Source organism: Trachurus trachurus (genome assembly GCF_905171665.1).
Source record: "Trachurus trachurus genome assembly, chromosome: 13".
Classification (NCBI taxonomy): Eukaryota; Metazoa; Chordata; class Actinopteri; order Carangiformes; family Carangidae; genus Trachurus; species Trachurus trachurus.
The window spans coordinates 7716282-7734580 of record NC_139892.1 but is presented as its reverse complement, the minus strand read 5'-3'; the positions used below and the strand labels follow the sequence as shown (position 1 = coordinate 7734580).

General features: G+C 42.7%; 1 protein-coding gene across 1 annotated transcript; it reads left to right on the top strand.

The window, feature by feature from the left end:
* The first annotated feature begins 13360 nt into the window (after positions 1-13360).
* On the top strand, positions 13361-14286 carry LOC310995897 (cobalamin binding intrinsic factor-like). The gene is made up of 4 exons (XM_083985087.1): positions 13361-13426; positions 13543-13684; positions 13897-14033; positions 14123-14286. Exons 1-4 carry the CDS (start codon positions 13363-13365, stop codon positions 14182-14184), a joined length of 405 nt encoding a protein of 134 aa, XP_083841213.1. The 5' UTR covers positions 13361-13362; the 3' UTR covers positions 14185-14286.
* Positions 14287-18299: the final 4013 nt, after the last annotated feature.

Sequence of the window (18299 nt, the reverse complement as noted above, 5' to 3'; positions counted from 1 at the left end):
TGTCCAGGTTCTCCGCAAGGTACTGGACAGCTTCAATCCAGGAACCCCATCTGGTCATGACAGCAAACACCGGCATAACAGGAGCCAAGCCCAATGCCTGCATATAGGCCCGCAGCTCTTGCCGACGTTGAGGTGCCTTGCAGAAGACTCTCTTCACCAGTGCGCACACCCTGTTGAGGTCTTCAAAGGTATCTGGGAAGACCTGCAGCACCAAGTTGAGGAGATGTGCCAGACACGTCACATGGATGGAGTTGGGGAACAGGCCATGAAGCATGGTCTTGAAGGCTTTCTTCATGTAGCTTGCCGAGTCGGTGACAAAAGCCCACACATCACTGAAGTTGACGTTGTAGCTGTTGAGGCAAGAAATGACTGCCTGGGACACAGTGTTGAAGTTAACTCTGTCGAGGAACACTATATCTGCTGCCAGAGGTGGCCTGCCAACAGGTTGCAGAAGAACTGCCAGGACACAGCGGCCACAGGTGTCTGTCGTCTCATCTAACAAAACATAGATGGGCTTTCCTTCCACCGCACACTTGACGTCCTCCACCATCTGAGGGAACAGCTCTGGTAAGTAGTCGGAGCGGATGTGGGACGGAGCTGGAAGGGACCCGCCCTGCTTGCAGTGTTTCTTCAGAAAAGCAGCCAGCTTGGGAGCCTTCTCGAGTGGAATGTCTGCTTCAACCAGAGCCTTGGTGAAATCCAGCACAAACTCCTTCCTCTCAGCTGTTGATGGAGTCTTGGAGAGGCAGGAAGCCAGGGTTTGAGTCCTAGATCGTACTATAAGACAAATAAAAGAAAAAGAATAATTGAAACATAGTATTATTATTACACAGAATGTAAGATAAAGTAAACATAAGCTTGTACTTTTACTTTGTATTTAGATGGGGCCATGCATATTAAGGAGCAATACATATTTGATGGAATGTAAATGTACTGCATTTAGCAGGGATGCCAATTTTAGTCCATAGTAAAAAACAACAACAAATAAAATAAAAGCAGCTTGTTGTAATGGAGAGAGTATGAGCCATACAAAAAAAAAAAAAAAGATCACAGCCTGAAGCAACACTGTTGCTGCAAATAAGAGAGGAGGCTGCTTTTAATTTATGACAGCTCAACATTGCTCTACTTTTAAATATGAAGCTTTATCCATTTAAACAAAATAAAATAAGAGCAACAGCAACTGACATTTTTAGATCATGTTTGAACGCAATTATGCTAGTGTGTTTTCCTAGAAAAACAAGGCTGGGTGTGCGTATAAAAATATTTATTTTTATTAGTACAAATCTCATGGGCTATTCTCTCTGTACAAAGACCTTTTAAACTGTGTAAACTAAGTGGACATTAAATGTTTGCATTTGAGCAGCACTGTCATACAACAGGCGAAACACTGAAAATAGTTCATTCTTGGCCCCATCAAAGTGAAATTATTAACTTGACCGATTATCCATCTGTGTATCTGACTGCTGCGAGCGGACAACTTCTTTCAGTGTCTCTATACACTACACAAAGTAAAATATAAATATGAGCTCCTGACGCTCGGCTCAACAGCTGAGCAGCAGCGTATTCCCTCAGCTGAACATCTGTAGGAGATGCTCAGAGAGAAAGTCAACAGCAGCGGATCAGCTGATCTCTCCTCTGTCCCTCCATACAAACGCTGGCTCGGATCCAGCTCCGCTGGACTTTAAAAATAAAGGTGATGCAGCTCTAGATGAGTTAAATAATGAAACAGCGGCGCTTTTACAGCCGGTTTAGGATGAAACTCTGAACATAACCTGGACAGGATGATGGTGATCTAGCCGCCGGGTTAAAAGACAACCACCTTCCTGTTACAGTTAAGCTTTTTACGTTCAACATAGCTCGCTAACCAGGTATACTCGCCCTCATAGTGACAACCGGTGACAACACATTTAAATTAATTTAATATGTTAAACAGCTAGTAAGAACTTACCCAATCCACTCCTCTTCCTGTTGTTGTGCCTTTGGGACTTCAGATGCTCCAGGATGGTTTGTCTCCTCAGATAATCAACGGAGTGTTGACAAACTTTACAGAAGAGTACGCCCCCGTCCGCATAAAAATCATTAGAAAATTCATAGGCCCCGTCAGCCGCGGTGACCCGTGTCGCCAAGTGACGCCGCCTCAGTTCTTCTGCTGTGAATCGGTTTTTCGCCATTTTTTACCGGTAGATTAGTTGTTTTCGGTTGTTTTCTTTTGTTGCTGACACAATATTGACAGCGGAAGGGGGCGGGGGCGAGGGGCGGGAAAATGTAAATTCACAGACAAAGGGGGGGGGGCGAGACGCGTTCAAGTAAACTGCTACACTACTGAGTTCAAAATTCCGCGGAAATACCGCAGAGTTTTCGTCGGAGCTCCGCGGCCGCAGATTCCGTGCGGGCCTGGTTATTACATACGGTTACATAGGTAATTACACTGTAATTAATTAGGTAGATACACAGGAACAAGGACCCCTTAAAATAAAGTGTTACCACTTTTTGAGTAAAGCACTGCATACATTCATACAGGGTACTTAGTTCTGCACCTGTGTAATTTGAAATTACCTTGCTCAATCCACAGCTTGTCCCAGTTGTCGTCTTCTAATGGATCATGCTGGCAGCAACCAGTTGCCCAAGAATGTTCATTGCAAACATGGTGTAACACACCAACCCACATCATCTGTGGAATATTGTATTTATTGAGGTTTATATATCACTCAGTCTCAAAACACACCTGTCAGCATGAGCAGGATGCAACCGTTTTCTCAAACATACCTTGAACTGCTCCTCTGTAGATGCTTGTTTGCTGCAAAACCAGAAGTGGTTGACAATCTCCTTTATCCACACCTGGATGGCAGCCTGATTTTTCACTGCTCCTGCCTAAATTGAAATAAACACGCACTGTCAATATGCAGCTCTCAAATAATTCATTCCACCATAAAGTCATTTTCTCACTGTTGAGAATACGCTGCATGAAGTAAGTGTGGATGGAAGCTTACACGTCGCAGTCTCTTGCCAAGACTTTTGGCTGCATGCCAGATGTCCAGGGAGTGCATGCTTTATATTTGCCACGGTCTGTATCTGTAATAAGAACCCGGATTTATGAAACCACAAGCAGCATATGTTAGGACTGCAAATTGTAGAGGACATTTCTATCTTACTTAGCAATGCAGTAATCTGTGGGTGGGCATCTGTGACCACTTCTTTGACTGGAATGAGCGGGAGTAGTGCATCCAAATCACTCCTTCTCCATGATGACAGAGTTGCAGTTGGTCTCTCTCTTGTCCACTGACACAATGTGCACAATATCTCTTGACTCCTGTTCAAGAGTTGTGTACGTACAGTATTGTGCACAGTGGCCTGCAGCAGAAGCACAGCTGTCAGCATGTGAACAGAGAGCATGGTTCTACAAAACAAATGAATGCATACACAGTCCAAACTTACCAGGAGAGTCCATTCTGCTGTCACCTAGATAACAGACCAAAAAAACATTACATACATTAGAACCATGTGTCTTTCAGTCATTGCTAACAACAGAAGTTGACTGAGTGTGTGTGTGTTTTGGGGTGTTTTTTGCTCAACAAGGAGAACCACATGGTCTTTTTGACTCAACCGCTCAATGATCTCAGCCCTGGTTTTTTCCCAGAATTCTTGGACTGGCTCAATGCAGTACGCATCCTGAATTCTGTAGAAGGTGGATTCAGCAACCATCCCCATCTCCATGAATTTGTACAGGAGCGCCACTTTCCTGTAGTTGTTCCCAGACAGGAGAATGTTCATCGAGAGCACCCTGCATGGCATATTTTAGCAATGGCTGCGAATTCCAAGTCCACAATGGGTGTCCAAAGGGGCAGGACTAGTGGAAAGAACAGAGAATTGTATGTACACAAAAGTAAGACATCTCTCATCCCCATCTCATTTGAATAAAGTGTAGACAGTAAAGACAGTTGGCATACAAATGGCATAGAGTTACACTTTTCACAGAGAAGGCAGATAGTTGTCTTTATCTTACCCAGTCCAAAACAACTCCAGTTCCCAGAGGTTTCAGTGCCACCTGAAATGGCTCTTTACCTGGGCATGCTACACCAGACAGTTGGTCCACATGGTTGCACTTCATCATTGGAAGCCTCAAATGCCCTGCAAGTGCAAGAAGGTTGTCATTATACGTAATGTTCGCTTTTTTGCCAACCAGGTCTTCCTCAGAAAACACTCGCTCCTTTTCAGGAGCAAAGTGGTCTTGGTCTAGCCTCGTAAACCAGCTTCTCACGGAAATGCATTTCATTTCATTTCTCGGGAGAGTCTGGCCTCATCCCCCCTCTAAGCGTTTGGGGTGGGCAGGAGCTGGGCGGGAGTAGTAGCAAAGACGGTTTAATATCTTTGGTAGTAGCGTTGACAGACAACCCCATTCAGCCAATCAGCAAGTTGGTGTAGTGATGGGGCTTTGCACCAGTCGGTCCCTGATTGGCCAACGTGCTGTGTCAATCACAGCGGGCGACGCTGATTGGCTCGGCCTTCTGAGGGTTTCAGTCCAAACGCTTAGAATGGGGATGAGGCCAGACTCTCCCTCGGAATGAAATGAAATGCACTTCCGCGAGAGGCTGGTTTACGAGGCTAGTCTTGGTCTTGTGGCATTTCAAAATCCAGGACTGCTTCATCAGCACTTATTTCCTGGAGTGTACTCATTTTGTCACCAACAGTTCTGTGTACAGAGGATAATTATGCATAGATTGGTGACCACAGGATTCTAATTATTCATTACATCAATAATTCATTCAAGAGAGTAAAGCGACTTTATTTTCACCCAGCAATATGAGCAATGAAAATATACCATAGGTGAAGAGCGGGGACAAAATCCTCATCTGAGCTGTCTCCATCTTCCAAGCTCAAATTACCTGGTGAGAATTTGTCCAACTCTATGCTGTGCATGAAGAAAATACACGTTAGATTTGAAGGGGAGGTCACTGTGAGTGATCAAAAGACTGCCGTGTTGTGTCAAAACTTACACTGTGTTCCTCAAATTGTTAGACTCATCCAGAGAGTTGTTCTCTTCTTCCTCACCAATACTCAGAGAGTGCGTACTACAAAAAAGAAATATTGTGTGTGTGTACACAGAAGATGACAAATCTTGAAAATCACTACATTGAATGCAGACATTGATGCAATCCAAACTCACCTTGATTCTAAAACACCAACCTCTCCAACTTCACCCTGGTGAACACCAAGCTGAGCAACATCAGCATCTCTGAAGAAAAAAAAACATTCACAAATCCCTATGTGGTGCAATCAATGTTATGAAAGCCAGGGTGAGTAAAAGTCTTGGAGGGAAACATACTTGTCACGGTCTGAGTCCTCAGTGATGCTTGACACTGGTGGCTGTGGTGGTCTGGAGGAGTGCCCCTTTCTTGGTGAGGAAGTTGTTTGCCAGCGCTTGTAACTGAAGCAAATGGAAAATGCAGAAAGCGACCTAAAACTCAACAAACGACCATTGGAGCTGTCTTAAGTCCTGTGACGGCCATGTTAGTGCCCTAGACTTAAGAGGAATTTTCTTTTTCTTTTCTCAAGATGGCATTTGTACCGGTCAAATGATGAGACACAAACTCCTCATTGCAGCATTAATTAGGTAAGGTGTACAGCTCCTGCAACCAAGGTTTCTTCTCCACTCTGGCCTTGTTGACTGCAAAATGACTGAATTTACCAACCAACAACAATTTGTCTGGATACTGCAGGTCTTTGTTCTGTATATCCAGGTTCAACAAGCCCCTCACATCCAAGGGGATGGCATCAGGCTTCTTAAACTTCAAGAGAACGTCTCTCACCAGCAGCACCATTTCAACACGCAAGACATGTAGCATAGGCTTTTCACACTGCAGTCTTTTGAGGAAGACCTGGAAGGATGGGAGTACACCTCTGTATAAGTCGATCATGGCTGTGAGCTTACTGAACTCTGTGAAAAGTACACAGATTCTTGTCTTCCTGTCATTATTTACATCGGTTTGTTTGACCCTTTGTTGATTTTGCAAGATGTTGATGTAGTATATCCATCCTAGCCTTTTCATCAGCTGTAACCCCATGCTTCTGCAGTACCTGGTTGAGCAGCCATCTGTTAAAAAAGAAGAAAGAAAGACACAGGCCATACATAAAATTAAGAAGAGTAAACAGATCATGACAGATAAACTGATCATGGGGTGACAGGAAGCAGAAATAGTGTACAACCAGTGGATCCAGTCGCTCCCTTAGCCTGTTGCACACCTCCAGCATCTGCAGGAACCTGCTGCTGATGGGGCGGATCAGGTTCTTGTTCTTCATGTGTAGAAGAGATTGAAACTATCCAAACAATTCCTTCTGCTTTCAAAACTTTTCGATGTCATAATAAACATCCATACAGAAATCTTCAATAAAATTCTTGAATGGACTCAAAAGGGCCTTGGCAGAATTTGACACAATGTGCACTGTGTCTCCACTGATTTCAGGCAGCGATTTATTTTGCTGTCTGATCTGGGTCTCCACCCCAGATCTCTTCCCTCTCATGATGCTGCAGTTGTCCAGCAAAATAGACACGACCTGATCCCAGTTCAAATTGTATGAGAGGAGGATTTCTGCTACTGCATTTGTCAGGGTTGAGGCATTTGCAAAGTTTACTTTCTTTGAGCCTAAATGCTGGGTGACAACTTTCCCCATATCCTCATCAAAGAAGCGTACAGGCACATTTAAAATCTTGTCCATATTGAAATCAGTAGCCTCATCTGCATTCAACGAGAACATCTTTGGTTGCAGCTTCTTGGACAACCCTGATTTACAATAGGCTGCAATGCCATGTGTGCACAAGTAGGAGGCGTGTCCAGCAGTGCCTTCTTGTTGGTGAACCGTTTTTATCTGGTAGTGTATGAAACTCACTAACATGACATTGGAATTCATTTAAGTCCTGTGATGGTCATTTTATGGCATGTAAGCTCCTATGTCCTTAGTTGGTTTGGAAGTGTATAAAACTCACTAAAATTACATTGGGATCCATTTAAGTCCACCAGGGGCGGACTGACCATCTGGACGTTCTGGAGAATACCAGAACGGCCGGTGCTGCAGGACGGCCGCCGGCCGGTGCTGCAGGACGGCCGCTGGCCGCTGCGCAGCCATCACAGTTTTTTTCCTTTTGCTTATCATCTACCGTTGTTCCATGTCCAGACCAACAGGTAGCAACAATGCGCCTGCAGGCCCATAGATGCGCAAGCTCACTCCTCACTTAGCCGTTGACGGTGAGGAGTGAGTATACTATGTAGCTGAACTGGTAGAGCACCTTGTAAGCAGTAGTCTTGCTCCTGTGTGGGTTTGAACCCCTCCATAAGAGTCTGAGTTTGGTTAATGCATTTTCTTTTCCCATCACTATGATCACTCTGTCAAAGTTAACGCAAAATGCTTTTAACGGCACTGTTTTTTTTAACGCGCGATTAACGCTGTGACATTTGAACCTCTGTAGTTTGGGAAAACAGAGAAGCTGCTTCTCTCCAACGTGACCACACAGACAGGTGTGTGTGTCTGTGTGTGTGAGCGGTTACCATGACGCTCCCGTCCCCTGGATATTTCTGCAGTTGGATTTACATGATCTGGTCTGAGACATGAAACTTCATGGACTGAGGAGTTGTCTCACTGCGCTCTGCACGTCACACCGACGATTGTGCATTTGTAGGAGGAAGTTGTAGTTGCTGTTGTTGCTGTTGTTGTGGTTGTGCGTGACATAGAGCTGCCGCTTCAGCTAGCGATTGTCTTTGTTTGTTTGTTTGTTTGTTTTTCCCCAATAGCCCGTTCATTCAGCCTGGGGAGGGGGCGTGGTGCCGTCTTATAGTGTTACAGAAAACCTTTCTGCTCATGTTCCTACACTAAAGAAAAGAATGTGTTCTTCTTATCACCAAACGAGGCTGCTCTCTCTCTGACAGTTGATTTTTAAATGTTGAATGATGTATGAATGGTACCATGAATATATATATATATATACATACAAACATATGTTGTTTATATACAAACAACATATATGTATGTGTGTATATATATATATATATATATATATATATAATGTGTGGCCTCTCTCTATCAAAAATGCCAGTGCCTATTTTTTGTCCCAGTCCGCCACTGAAGTCCACTGATGGTCACCAAGACTTAAAGGATAATTTCCGTTTTTTACAACCTGGACCTTATTTCTAGCATCAAATACGATCATTTTACTCACCCAGACAACTTTGGTGTCATTTGGAGTTGTTTTGACGAAATTAGCCCCAGTGGAGCGTCGCGTATATCCGTATAATGCGAGAGCACGGGGCACGCAATGCAGCCTCAAAATAACACATTATGCGCCGCAAAACTCGTTCATTTCGCCAATATTTAGATACACTAGTGCTATTCCCCTCCGAGCCCGTGGTGGCATGTTAACAACATCTGAGGTCTGTAGGTTGACCTACTAACCTCTGATCTGGATGATGTCATCTCCGACCGCTGCCCGGCTCATTCTGATAATAATCATTCTGCTTTGGCATTTGGGTCCATTTTTAGCTCAACTAGCCAGAGCTTTAGTGAGTCCAGGTTGAGGAGAGCTGAACTTCATCCAGCTGCTCATTTTGTTCTGACAAGTCAGAAACACACAGAAACGAACCATAGCATTAGCCGTAGCAAGTTAGCCGCGCCGGGCAGCGGGCAGATGACATCATCCAGATAAGAGGTTAGTAGTCAACCTACAGGCGCAGCATGTTGATAACATGCCACCACGGGCTCGGAGGGGAATAGCACTAGTGTATCATAACAAAATATTGGCGAAATGAACGAGTTTTGCGGCGGATAATGTGTTATTTAGAGGCTGCATTGCGTGCCCTGTGTTCTCGCATTATACGGATATACGCGCCGCTCCACTGGGGCTAATTTCGTCAAAACAACTCCAAATGACACCAAAGTTGTCTGGGTGAGTAAAATTATCTTATTTTATTTATCTTATTTTTTAGGCCCATTTATGCTCAACGTTAACTACGCATACGGATACGGACGGAGCCTTTCGTCCATACTCTGCGTTCATTTCGTCCGTTTTTGGTCCGTTTCCACAAAGCTTACGGATACGCACCAAACGGAGCAGTACCACCGGAAACCGTGGGGGCGCTGTTGCGGTCACTACCCGATACAGAGCCTTGATCCAGTGTGAGACAGAAGAAGAAGAAGACACGATGGCTGAACGAGAGAAAAAAATTCTCCTCCTCCAGCTGTGATGAATTTAACGGGCTTACCGACTACCGCATCACATAACGAGTCCGTTTTCTTCTTTTATTTATGATGTACATTATAAGATCTCCTCCGTAGTCGCCATGTTTGTTGTCATAAACTTTTGACTCTGAGCTGCCCCCTAGTGGAAGTATTGGTTAACATCCATGCCAACGTTAAGGACGCATGGAAGTATGTGAGCAGTGACGGTAAAAACGTTTGAAACGGATGCGTACAATTACGTCCGTACGTGGAGCATAAATGAGCCTTTAATTGGTCAAAGTGCCAGTCTAGTAAACAGGACATCCTGGGTTCAAATCCCAGCAGTGCCTTCTTGTTGGTGAACCCTCTTTATCTGGTAGTGTATGAAACTCACTAACATCACATTGGAATTCATTTTAGTCCTGTGATGGTCATTTTATGGCATGAAAGTTCCTAAGTCCTTAGATAACTGTGATTTTTTCACCTGTCGTAGGCCCAAATAGAGGCGCTGTGGCTTAGCTGGTCAAAGTACTTGTCTTGTAAACAGGAGATCCTGGGTTCAAAACCCAGCAGTGCCTGCTTGTCAGTGAACCTCCTTGGTCTGGTAGAGTGTAAAACTCAACAAACTACCATTGAAACTGTCTTAGGTCCAGTGATGGTCATGTTAGTGCCCAAGACTTAAAGGGATAGTTCAACAATTTGGCCTATTGCCATAATCGCTATAGTCATAGCAGTAGGTTTGTTACCTTTAATTGTCGCTGTAAGCTATTTTTAGAACGCCGGAGCAGAGCAGCAGGCTGCTCAGAGCTATTCTATGGAGGCTAAAGGAATTTCTTGGTTTCCCTCATCAAACTCATCAAATACACAATCCAAAAACTCCAAAACGCTGTCATGGACAAGTTGTGAGCTGCACAATTACCACACTATGAGATAATAACGGAACGTTACGAGACGGAGCTGTTTTAGAGGTAAATACATGCAAAACCGCTGATGCGCGTTGCGTTCAGGGACTGTTTTTTCAGCAAGCAGACTCTGTATTTACCCTATCTAGTGCCCTAGACTTAAGATGAATGTGATTTTGTCACTTGTCCAAATGCCCAAAAAGGGGTGCTGTGGCTTAGTTGGTCAAAGTGCCTGTCCAGTAAACAGGAGATCCTAGGTTCAAATCCCCGCAGTGCCTGCTTGTTGGTAAACCTCCTTGATTTGGAAGTGTATAAAACTCATTAAAATGACATTGGAGTTCATTATTCAGGACTTACAGTAAGAGGAATGTGATTTTGTCACTAGTCCAAACTCATCAATGCTCCAGAACCAGAACAAAACCTGTAAACACAGCCAAACATAATAGGAATTATAGCTGCTGCGCAGCGATGGGTCGGGTCCGGGCTACTTTTGGGCAAATTTAGGCAATTCTGAGCAACAAACAGGAGAATAGGAAGACAAGACAGTTGACCTTATAATTTTCAATTTGCATGAGTTGAGGATTGAACCCACAACCTCGGGAACCAAAGACCGTCGTCTGTCGCACTGAGCTAATTGACAAGTGGCATTCAATAGTGGCTTCACAAATTGAGTAAGCCATTCACTGTCGTGTAGGCAGATTTGAAACCACAGTAAAAAGAAAAATCAGTTTTTGAGGTAAAATAATGATATGTATTTGTCAAACATCTACTATGAATCTAAGATGTTAGGAGCCTTCGCACATGGTCCAGTCCAAGCTATTTGGATTTTTAAATTTAGAGGCTTGCTGTGATGGCACCATTAGGACAATTGTCTTGTGTTTCGTGTTGAGGACAACTGACATTTTGATCTGTCATCATCATCATCATCATCGCCCTTGCTGGGTCTCAAACCCACAGCCTCTGACACCAAGAACCAGCTCCTAACTCGCTGAGCTGATTGGCTGGTAGTGAGACCTGCTGTGTAGCTTCATTTATCCACTCAGGGAGTCAATGCCCGGGCAGCTGTTGTCAAGGCAGATTTCAAAAAGTCAGAAAATCTATTATCTAAACAAAAATCTGTTAATACATTAATTGCATTTAGACAGCAAAACAGCTTGAGGACATCTGACATTTTGATCTGTCATCATCATCATCACCCTTGCTGAGTCTCGAACTCACAATCTCTGACACCAAGAACCAGCTCTTAACTCGCTGAGCTAATTAGCTGGTAGTGAGACCAGCTGTGTAGCTTCATTTATCCACTCAGGTGAGTCAGTGCCCGGGCAGCTGTTGTGATGAAATGGTCAAAATTTCAGAAATTCAGTCATCTAAACAAAAATCTGATAATACATAAATTGCATCTTGACAGCATGGAAATGTTGGTGATTTGTTTTTAATGATAAGTGTTTTGCTTCATAAGAGAAAATATGATGTTTATAAATTCCACTCTCACATTGACTGCAGTTGTTCCCATGAGAGCAGAATTCAAAATGTTCTCAAAAATTCAGTTTTTGAGATATTTGCCAAACTTCATCAACCATGACTCCAGAATATTGTCATTTTTTTTCAGGAAGATTGAAAATGTATTTATCAAGAATTTGATGGTATATGTTTACAGTACTGTTTACAGTCAAACGTTTTCATGCACTGTTGGCTCAATTTTTGCTTAATCAAAAATCCGAGAAACAAGTTTTGTGGAGGACGGTCTGGAGATGCTCTGTAGCAAGTTTGGTGTCAATTGAGCAAAAATTGTGGGAGGAGATACATTTTAAAAGTTTTACAGTTATTGAAAAAAACAGAGTGATGGACTTCATAATTTGTAATAAGTTTAAGTGGACAAAAGTTTCAGCAGTATTGAGGCTACATTGTGGTGAAGTTTCAACACTGTAGCATCTACCGTTGGTTTGGTAGGAATTTTTTAAAGTTTTTAAATTTAAACGCTTATTGTGCCCCCCCTAGGAGGGGGGGGCACATGTCCTTGGAGTTGAGTGAATATGGCATGGGGTTGGATGTTTCTGTGGAGTTTGGTGAGTTTTCACCATGGGAAGTATGACTTCCTTGGAAGAAGAAGAAGAAGAAGAAGAAGAAGAAGAAGAAGAAGAAGAAGAAGAAGAAGAAGAAGAATTCCTAGGAATACAATAGTGTCCTGGCAGCTGCGCTGCCCGGACCCTAATAAAACATGATAATCAATTACAGAGAAGCTCAGCGCCACTCATTGCACAATAGTGAAGTCATACAATGTGTTTGAGATTTCCTCAGATTTTAAGTAACTTTGAACTTTGAAGCCTGCAGAGACCTCTGCTGATGAAACCCTGTACTACAGAGACAATGTGCCAGTCTTTGACAGCTCGTCTGGGAATAATCAGTTATAGATATTTCTGGACAGAGATACAGAATAACAATAGAGAAAATGTTCAACACAAAAATATTTTCTAGTTCAACACCTTTATTTTTACCTGTTTGGTACTGATACCAGCTGCTAAAAAGCATTATTAGGCACTGGTTGCTTTTGTTAAGGAAATCTTCATCAGATTTTCCTTCTGCTCTTAATTTAGGTGGCATTTTTAGCTCTGAGTAAAGGGACTCAAACAAAATACCTGAGATCTTGGGATTAGCCTGCTAAATGAAATGTACAGAACTGCCCCCCACCCCCCCCCCCACACACACACACACACACACACACACACACACTGCAGATTAATAAATTCACTGAATTGTGTTATGTCGAAATGGGTTTGACCCTTGACTCTTGGTTTGTCTTAGTTTGTGCTTGTAGGTGTTTCCTTCTTTTTTGTTATTTTTGAAATGTATAAAATTGAATGGATTGTCTCCCAACAACTTGTCGCACACCTGGTTAATATAAAATCCTGCCAAATAAACTCAAACTACAAATACATTGATCTTATGCCCAGCACATTAATAATTGATACAACTAGTAATTATTTAACTAGTCTAGTGTGATGATGGAAAAAAATATAATAGACTTGTTATGTAATATTTGACTTTTCATTGTTCATTGTTCAGTTTACAGACCTTTGCCGTGCAAACATTATTTCATATCATGACCTCAAGGTGACTTTTGAGCTGGAAAACATGATCTGCTTTTTCAAACTAAGTCCAGCCTCCTCCAGTGTAAACACTGGCAAATGGAATAAAACAGCGGCTGTGAATCACAATCAGTTCAATCAACCGTCCGCTGGCCGTGATGAGGAAGACGATGATGCCTGCTCTTCACTCTGCTGCCCTGCTCCTGCTGCTGCTTCCTGGGACTCTGACTGCATGTGAGTTCTAGAATAATTAAATTAATATTATTTCAAATCCTTTTTATTTTGACTGAATAGCTCCCCCAAAAAGTCTCACAAAATCTCTTCTGCTTTTTCACTCATTCATGTTTCAGATACTGATCCAGTTCCCATTCATGTGGAGGTACAGAACAGCATCCTGAATTCACCTCCACTGACCTACAGCACCCATGTGGTTTACAGAGGAATCCTGCTGGGTGCAATGAGGAGACTTATGGACTCCAACTCAGACTTTAAGTAAGTAACACCAGCTGTTATTTACAGTAAGAGCTAGTCTACATTTGAAACTAGTTTTACTTATGTAAACATACCCATCAACAATGGTTTAATAATATGCTCTGCAAATGTTTTATGAGGAAGCAAACACAGCTGACACGGTTGTTGGAGTTTTTTTTTTTTTGAGGAAGCAAAAAAACAAACAAAACTACAGTGTACATTGCTCTGTGCAGGTTTACCTACACAGAGGATCTGAACTACGGCCCGTACCTGGAGAGTGTGAATGGACTGGCTGGAAACGATGAGCAACACACATACTGGGAGCTTCTGGTCCAGAGTCCAGAAGGCGAAATCACAAGACCTGACGTTGGTGAGTCCACTATGAAAATGTCATGTCAGCCTTTCTTGTGATTCTGTTGTTTATCAGATTATAATGCAATACATGCATCCTCTTTGTAGGTATCGGGTGTTACATCCCCAGTGCTAATGAAAAAATCATTCTGAGATACACAAAGTGGTGAAGATTCAGCAGCTAATGCACATGGACGTGGGACTGGAGTCGACACTAACTGGCTGCAGCTCAACAATGCATTTCAAAAAGACAATCAAACAAATTGTTTCTGTAATCTTGAATAAATTATCCTTCAATGTCCTTCCATGCATTCATTTGAAAAGGGAAAATCTCACAGGAGAATAAACTGTGTAACTCATGTGAATGTGTGACGTTCATTGTGTTTGAGAAGTGTTTGTAGTGTGACAAGCTGAGGCCGAACACCTCTTTAAATGTCAATGTTTTTACTGCTGTGGATGGGGGTGAGTGACATTTCATTTGTGCTGCACAAATGAAATGTCATTCACCTCCATCGTACTGGGGCAGACATACAAATGATGCATAACTCAAAACCCACACAAATCAAATCAAATCTATTAGTGCATTAAGCCGCCAGCAGGAGTAAGAGACTAATTGTGCAGGTATTGACACAACCCACGACTAAGGGTCACTGAGTGGCAGCAGATGTTTGGTAGCTTGTTACTAAGGGAAGGTTTCAGCTGATAACTATCACAAATGACAAACGACAAGATTTCATATTTACTCATATTAGGAGAGTGAGACAAGGATCTGTTTGCAGCACTGACTTTAAATAAAGAAGAATTAAGTCTATAGGTTTCCTATCTGCTCCACCCATAACTCCTAAAACAAACAAACAAAAATTCCTGCTACCTCACTTGCCTCTGGGAAAAATACAATAAAATCAGATTCCACGTGAGCTGATGTGATAGCAAACACAACTCACTGAATGACATTAGTGAGAATTTCACATTCCCGTGTTTGCATTTGTTTGAAATTAAAATTCCCCCTCTTGGACACATTAACCCCCAATGTGGATATTTATTTGTTGACCTTGAGTGGTTTACACATATACAGACAGTACTGCTCAGATTTGAATCCTGGACGCCCTGTTTATAAGTCATCTCATTTAACCAGTTCATCCACAGAACCTCTGAATAGCTGTACGGACCAATGGCAAACACAAATTCCTCTCACATTTTCACACTAAAATTGGCATCAAGAAATATTGCAATAGGTTTTGAGGGTAAAAGTGGCATACGTCACTTTCCATGCAAAGGTTGTGATCTATAAAAAACAAACTTGATGGGAGAATGTGCACCTGTTGGCAAACTCTCACCCATGTGTGTGCATGCATTTTCTGGTGAAATAGGGAAATGGCTACAGACGGTGTGGTGGTGAACTGATGACGTGTGACAAGAATGATTATAATTATTGATGTCCTTCACACATTTAATTTCAACCAGTATCATAGATTAGATCCAAGTCATCATGATGATTTAATTCAACACAGTTATTTTGCATTATGAGTGAGTAATGGTTTCGTAAACACCTTAACACCTAAACACCTTCTTGTAAAATCTAATTGCATCACATTGTCCACTCCTGTAGTGCAGGAGGATGGTGCAGCTGCATGGAATAAAGCATCCAATACGCCTAAAATGGTGTAAATAATTAAACATGCAATCAAATGTCAATTAAAACTCAGTCAGGAAATAAAGCCATTGATCTTTCATTACACTATTTTCTTGTGTCCTACTTGCTGTACAAATTAGTGGCAATTGATGTGATAGGAAAGATTAGAAGAAGCACATGAAAGACTTTTAATCCTCTCTTGATGTTGCTCAGTCAACAACCATTGGGTTCCATGCATAAGCAGGTTGAGGGAGTTTAACAGCAAGTAGGCACTGCTGGGATTTGAACCCAGGATTTCCTGTTTACGAGACAGGTGCTTTGACCAACTAAGCCACAGCGCCTGTGTGTTTGTTGATCAAGACATCCACCATGACAACCACGAGTTGAGCGAAATATGCAAAGAGACAACAAACCATATGTAACAAATAAAGGTTCAAGGGAAAGCAATTACAAGGGGCTACCATATGAACTGAGGATCTCCTGTTTACAAAAATGTTAAGACATACAGAGGGGTGACAAATTCTCATTCCTGCTCCACCTTCACACTGGGCCAATCATTGTGGCTGTTGTGATGTTGACTTCCGTGGGTTCCATTCACAAGAAAGGTCACCACCCAACCAGGCACTGCTGGGATTTGAACCCAGGATCTCCTGTTTACAAGACAGATGCTTTGACCAGCTAAGCCACAGCGCCGCTTTTTGCGGGTTTGGACAAGTGACAAAATCACATTCCTCTTAAGTGCAAGGCACAGCGCCCGCATAGTCCCTGCATAGCACCTTGTTGACATGACTACCATTACTCACTTTCAACTGCATGCATGCAACTGAAGTCAATCTTTTTGATTTTCCATTTCTTATTGAACAAAAGCTCTCTACAGTAATTTGTCTGGCATTACCTCAACCAAGTTTCCAACTGAGTTGAGGCAATCTGCAAAGAGACAACAAACCCTATGTAACAAATAATGGTTCAAGGGCAAAGTGATTATGAGGGGCTGCTGGCACTTGAACTGAGAATCTGCTGTTTACATGAATGTTAAGATGTACAGAGGGGTGCCGTATCTTCACAATGAGCCAAACGACTGTGGATGAACAAGATCAGTCTTGACCAACCAGGCACTGCTGGGATTTGAACCCAGGATCTCCTGTTTACTAGACAGGCGCTTTGACCAACTAAGCCACAGCGCCTCTGTGTGGATATACAGGCAGGAGACAAATGCCCACTCCTAACATATCACCGCACTGACTTACAGTAATCTGAATAAAAGGTTCCCTTAAAGATAGGGTTGGAGATCCTGGAAAACGGTTCTAGCAGGCAACATTTTGAAAGTCAAAGTCTATTTCCATATTCTGATATTCTAATTTCACGTTATATAGTTTAAGACTTGAATGAAATTGAATTTTGTGCAAAAGCCACATCGATTTAGATGTGATGCGGTGTCAACAGCAGGTGGAGGCCATTGATGGCTCTTCTGATAAAGCAGTGGCGGACATGGAGGCGATCTACACTGAGCTGATGGGTCTGCTGGAGAAGAGATGGTCTGATGAGAACCAGCAGATCAGATCCCAGGAGGAAACTGAAGTGAGTGGAGTCAAGAAGCATCAGGAGAAGCTGGAGCAGGAGATCACTGAGCTGAAGAGGAGAGACTCTGAGCTGGAGGAGCTCTCACAGGAAGATCACAACCAGTTTCTACACAACTACCTCTCACTGTCACAACTCAGCGCCCTTCCTCTGGTGAACTTTCACTATGTGACAGGGGCTGTGACAAAGATCAGAGATAAAATACTGGAAGTTCTGTCAGAGACTGAAATAGAGGTTATACTGGCATGAGCGGAGCACAAGTCTGCATTAAAAAAGCCCTTTTCCACCAAGAGGCCTCTTTACAGATTGAAATGATATGTCATAACCCAAGCAGCGGCCTTGACAAAAGCTGGATCTGATCTGTTACTATTATCTGGGGGAACAAATAATTAAACTGTCATGCATTGGATAGATTTAAAGCAGTACTAAAGAACTTTCAGTTTTGGTTGAGTTTGGCGGCGCCAGTGGCCCAAAGCGGTAGTGTTTTGCCTGAAGGAAGACTCCATTTCCCATGAGCACTAGCGTGTAGCGCCATAAACATCCTGATCTCCCGATGCATGGAAATTAACAGAAGACGTCCAAACTAAGTTTCTGTTACCAGCGGATCATTTTTCAGTAAACACACATACACAATCTGACTGAAAGGTGCCGCATTGCTGCTCCCTCCTCGTCGTGACTCGCAAAAGTGGAAGTGAAACTTAAGTGATAGCCGGGTTCCTACCATGCTCCTCAAAGTTGCTTAGTGCCAGTGAAGGCGATACAGACCCCCTCAGGCCATGACAGAGGTGTCATTCAACCTGTTGTAAGTCGATGTACCATCACAAAAGTTATGAAAATATTATATGAAGGTTGAAAAGTTCCTTAGTGTTGGAAAATAAGTTGGTTTGGGTAAATTAAGTACCTACTCTTCATAAGATGTTTTTGGTTACAATATACTGTATTGTAAAAAGAAGAAAAAAAGGAGGGGGGGGCTAAGTCATTATGATGAATGGAGTAGAAGTGTTTTCCATTCATCATAGTGTTTTACACTGAGCACATCAGTGTTCAACTGGTTCTTATAAATGTCTATTCATA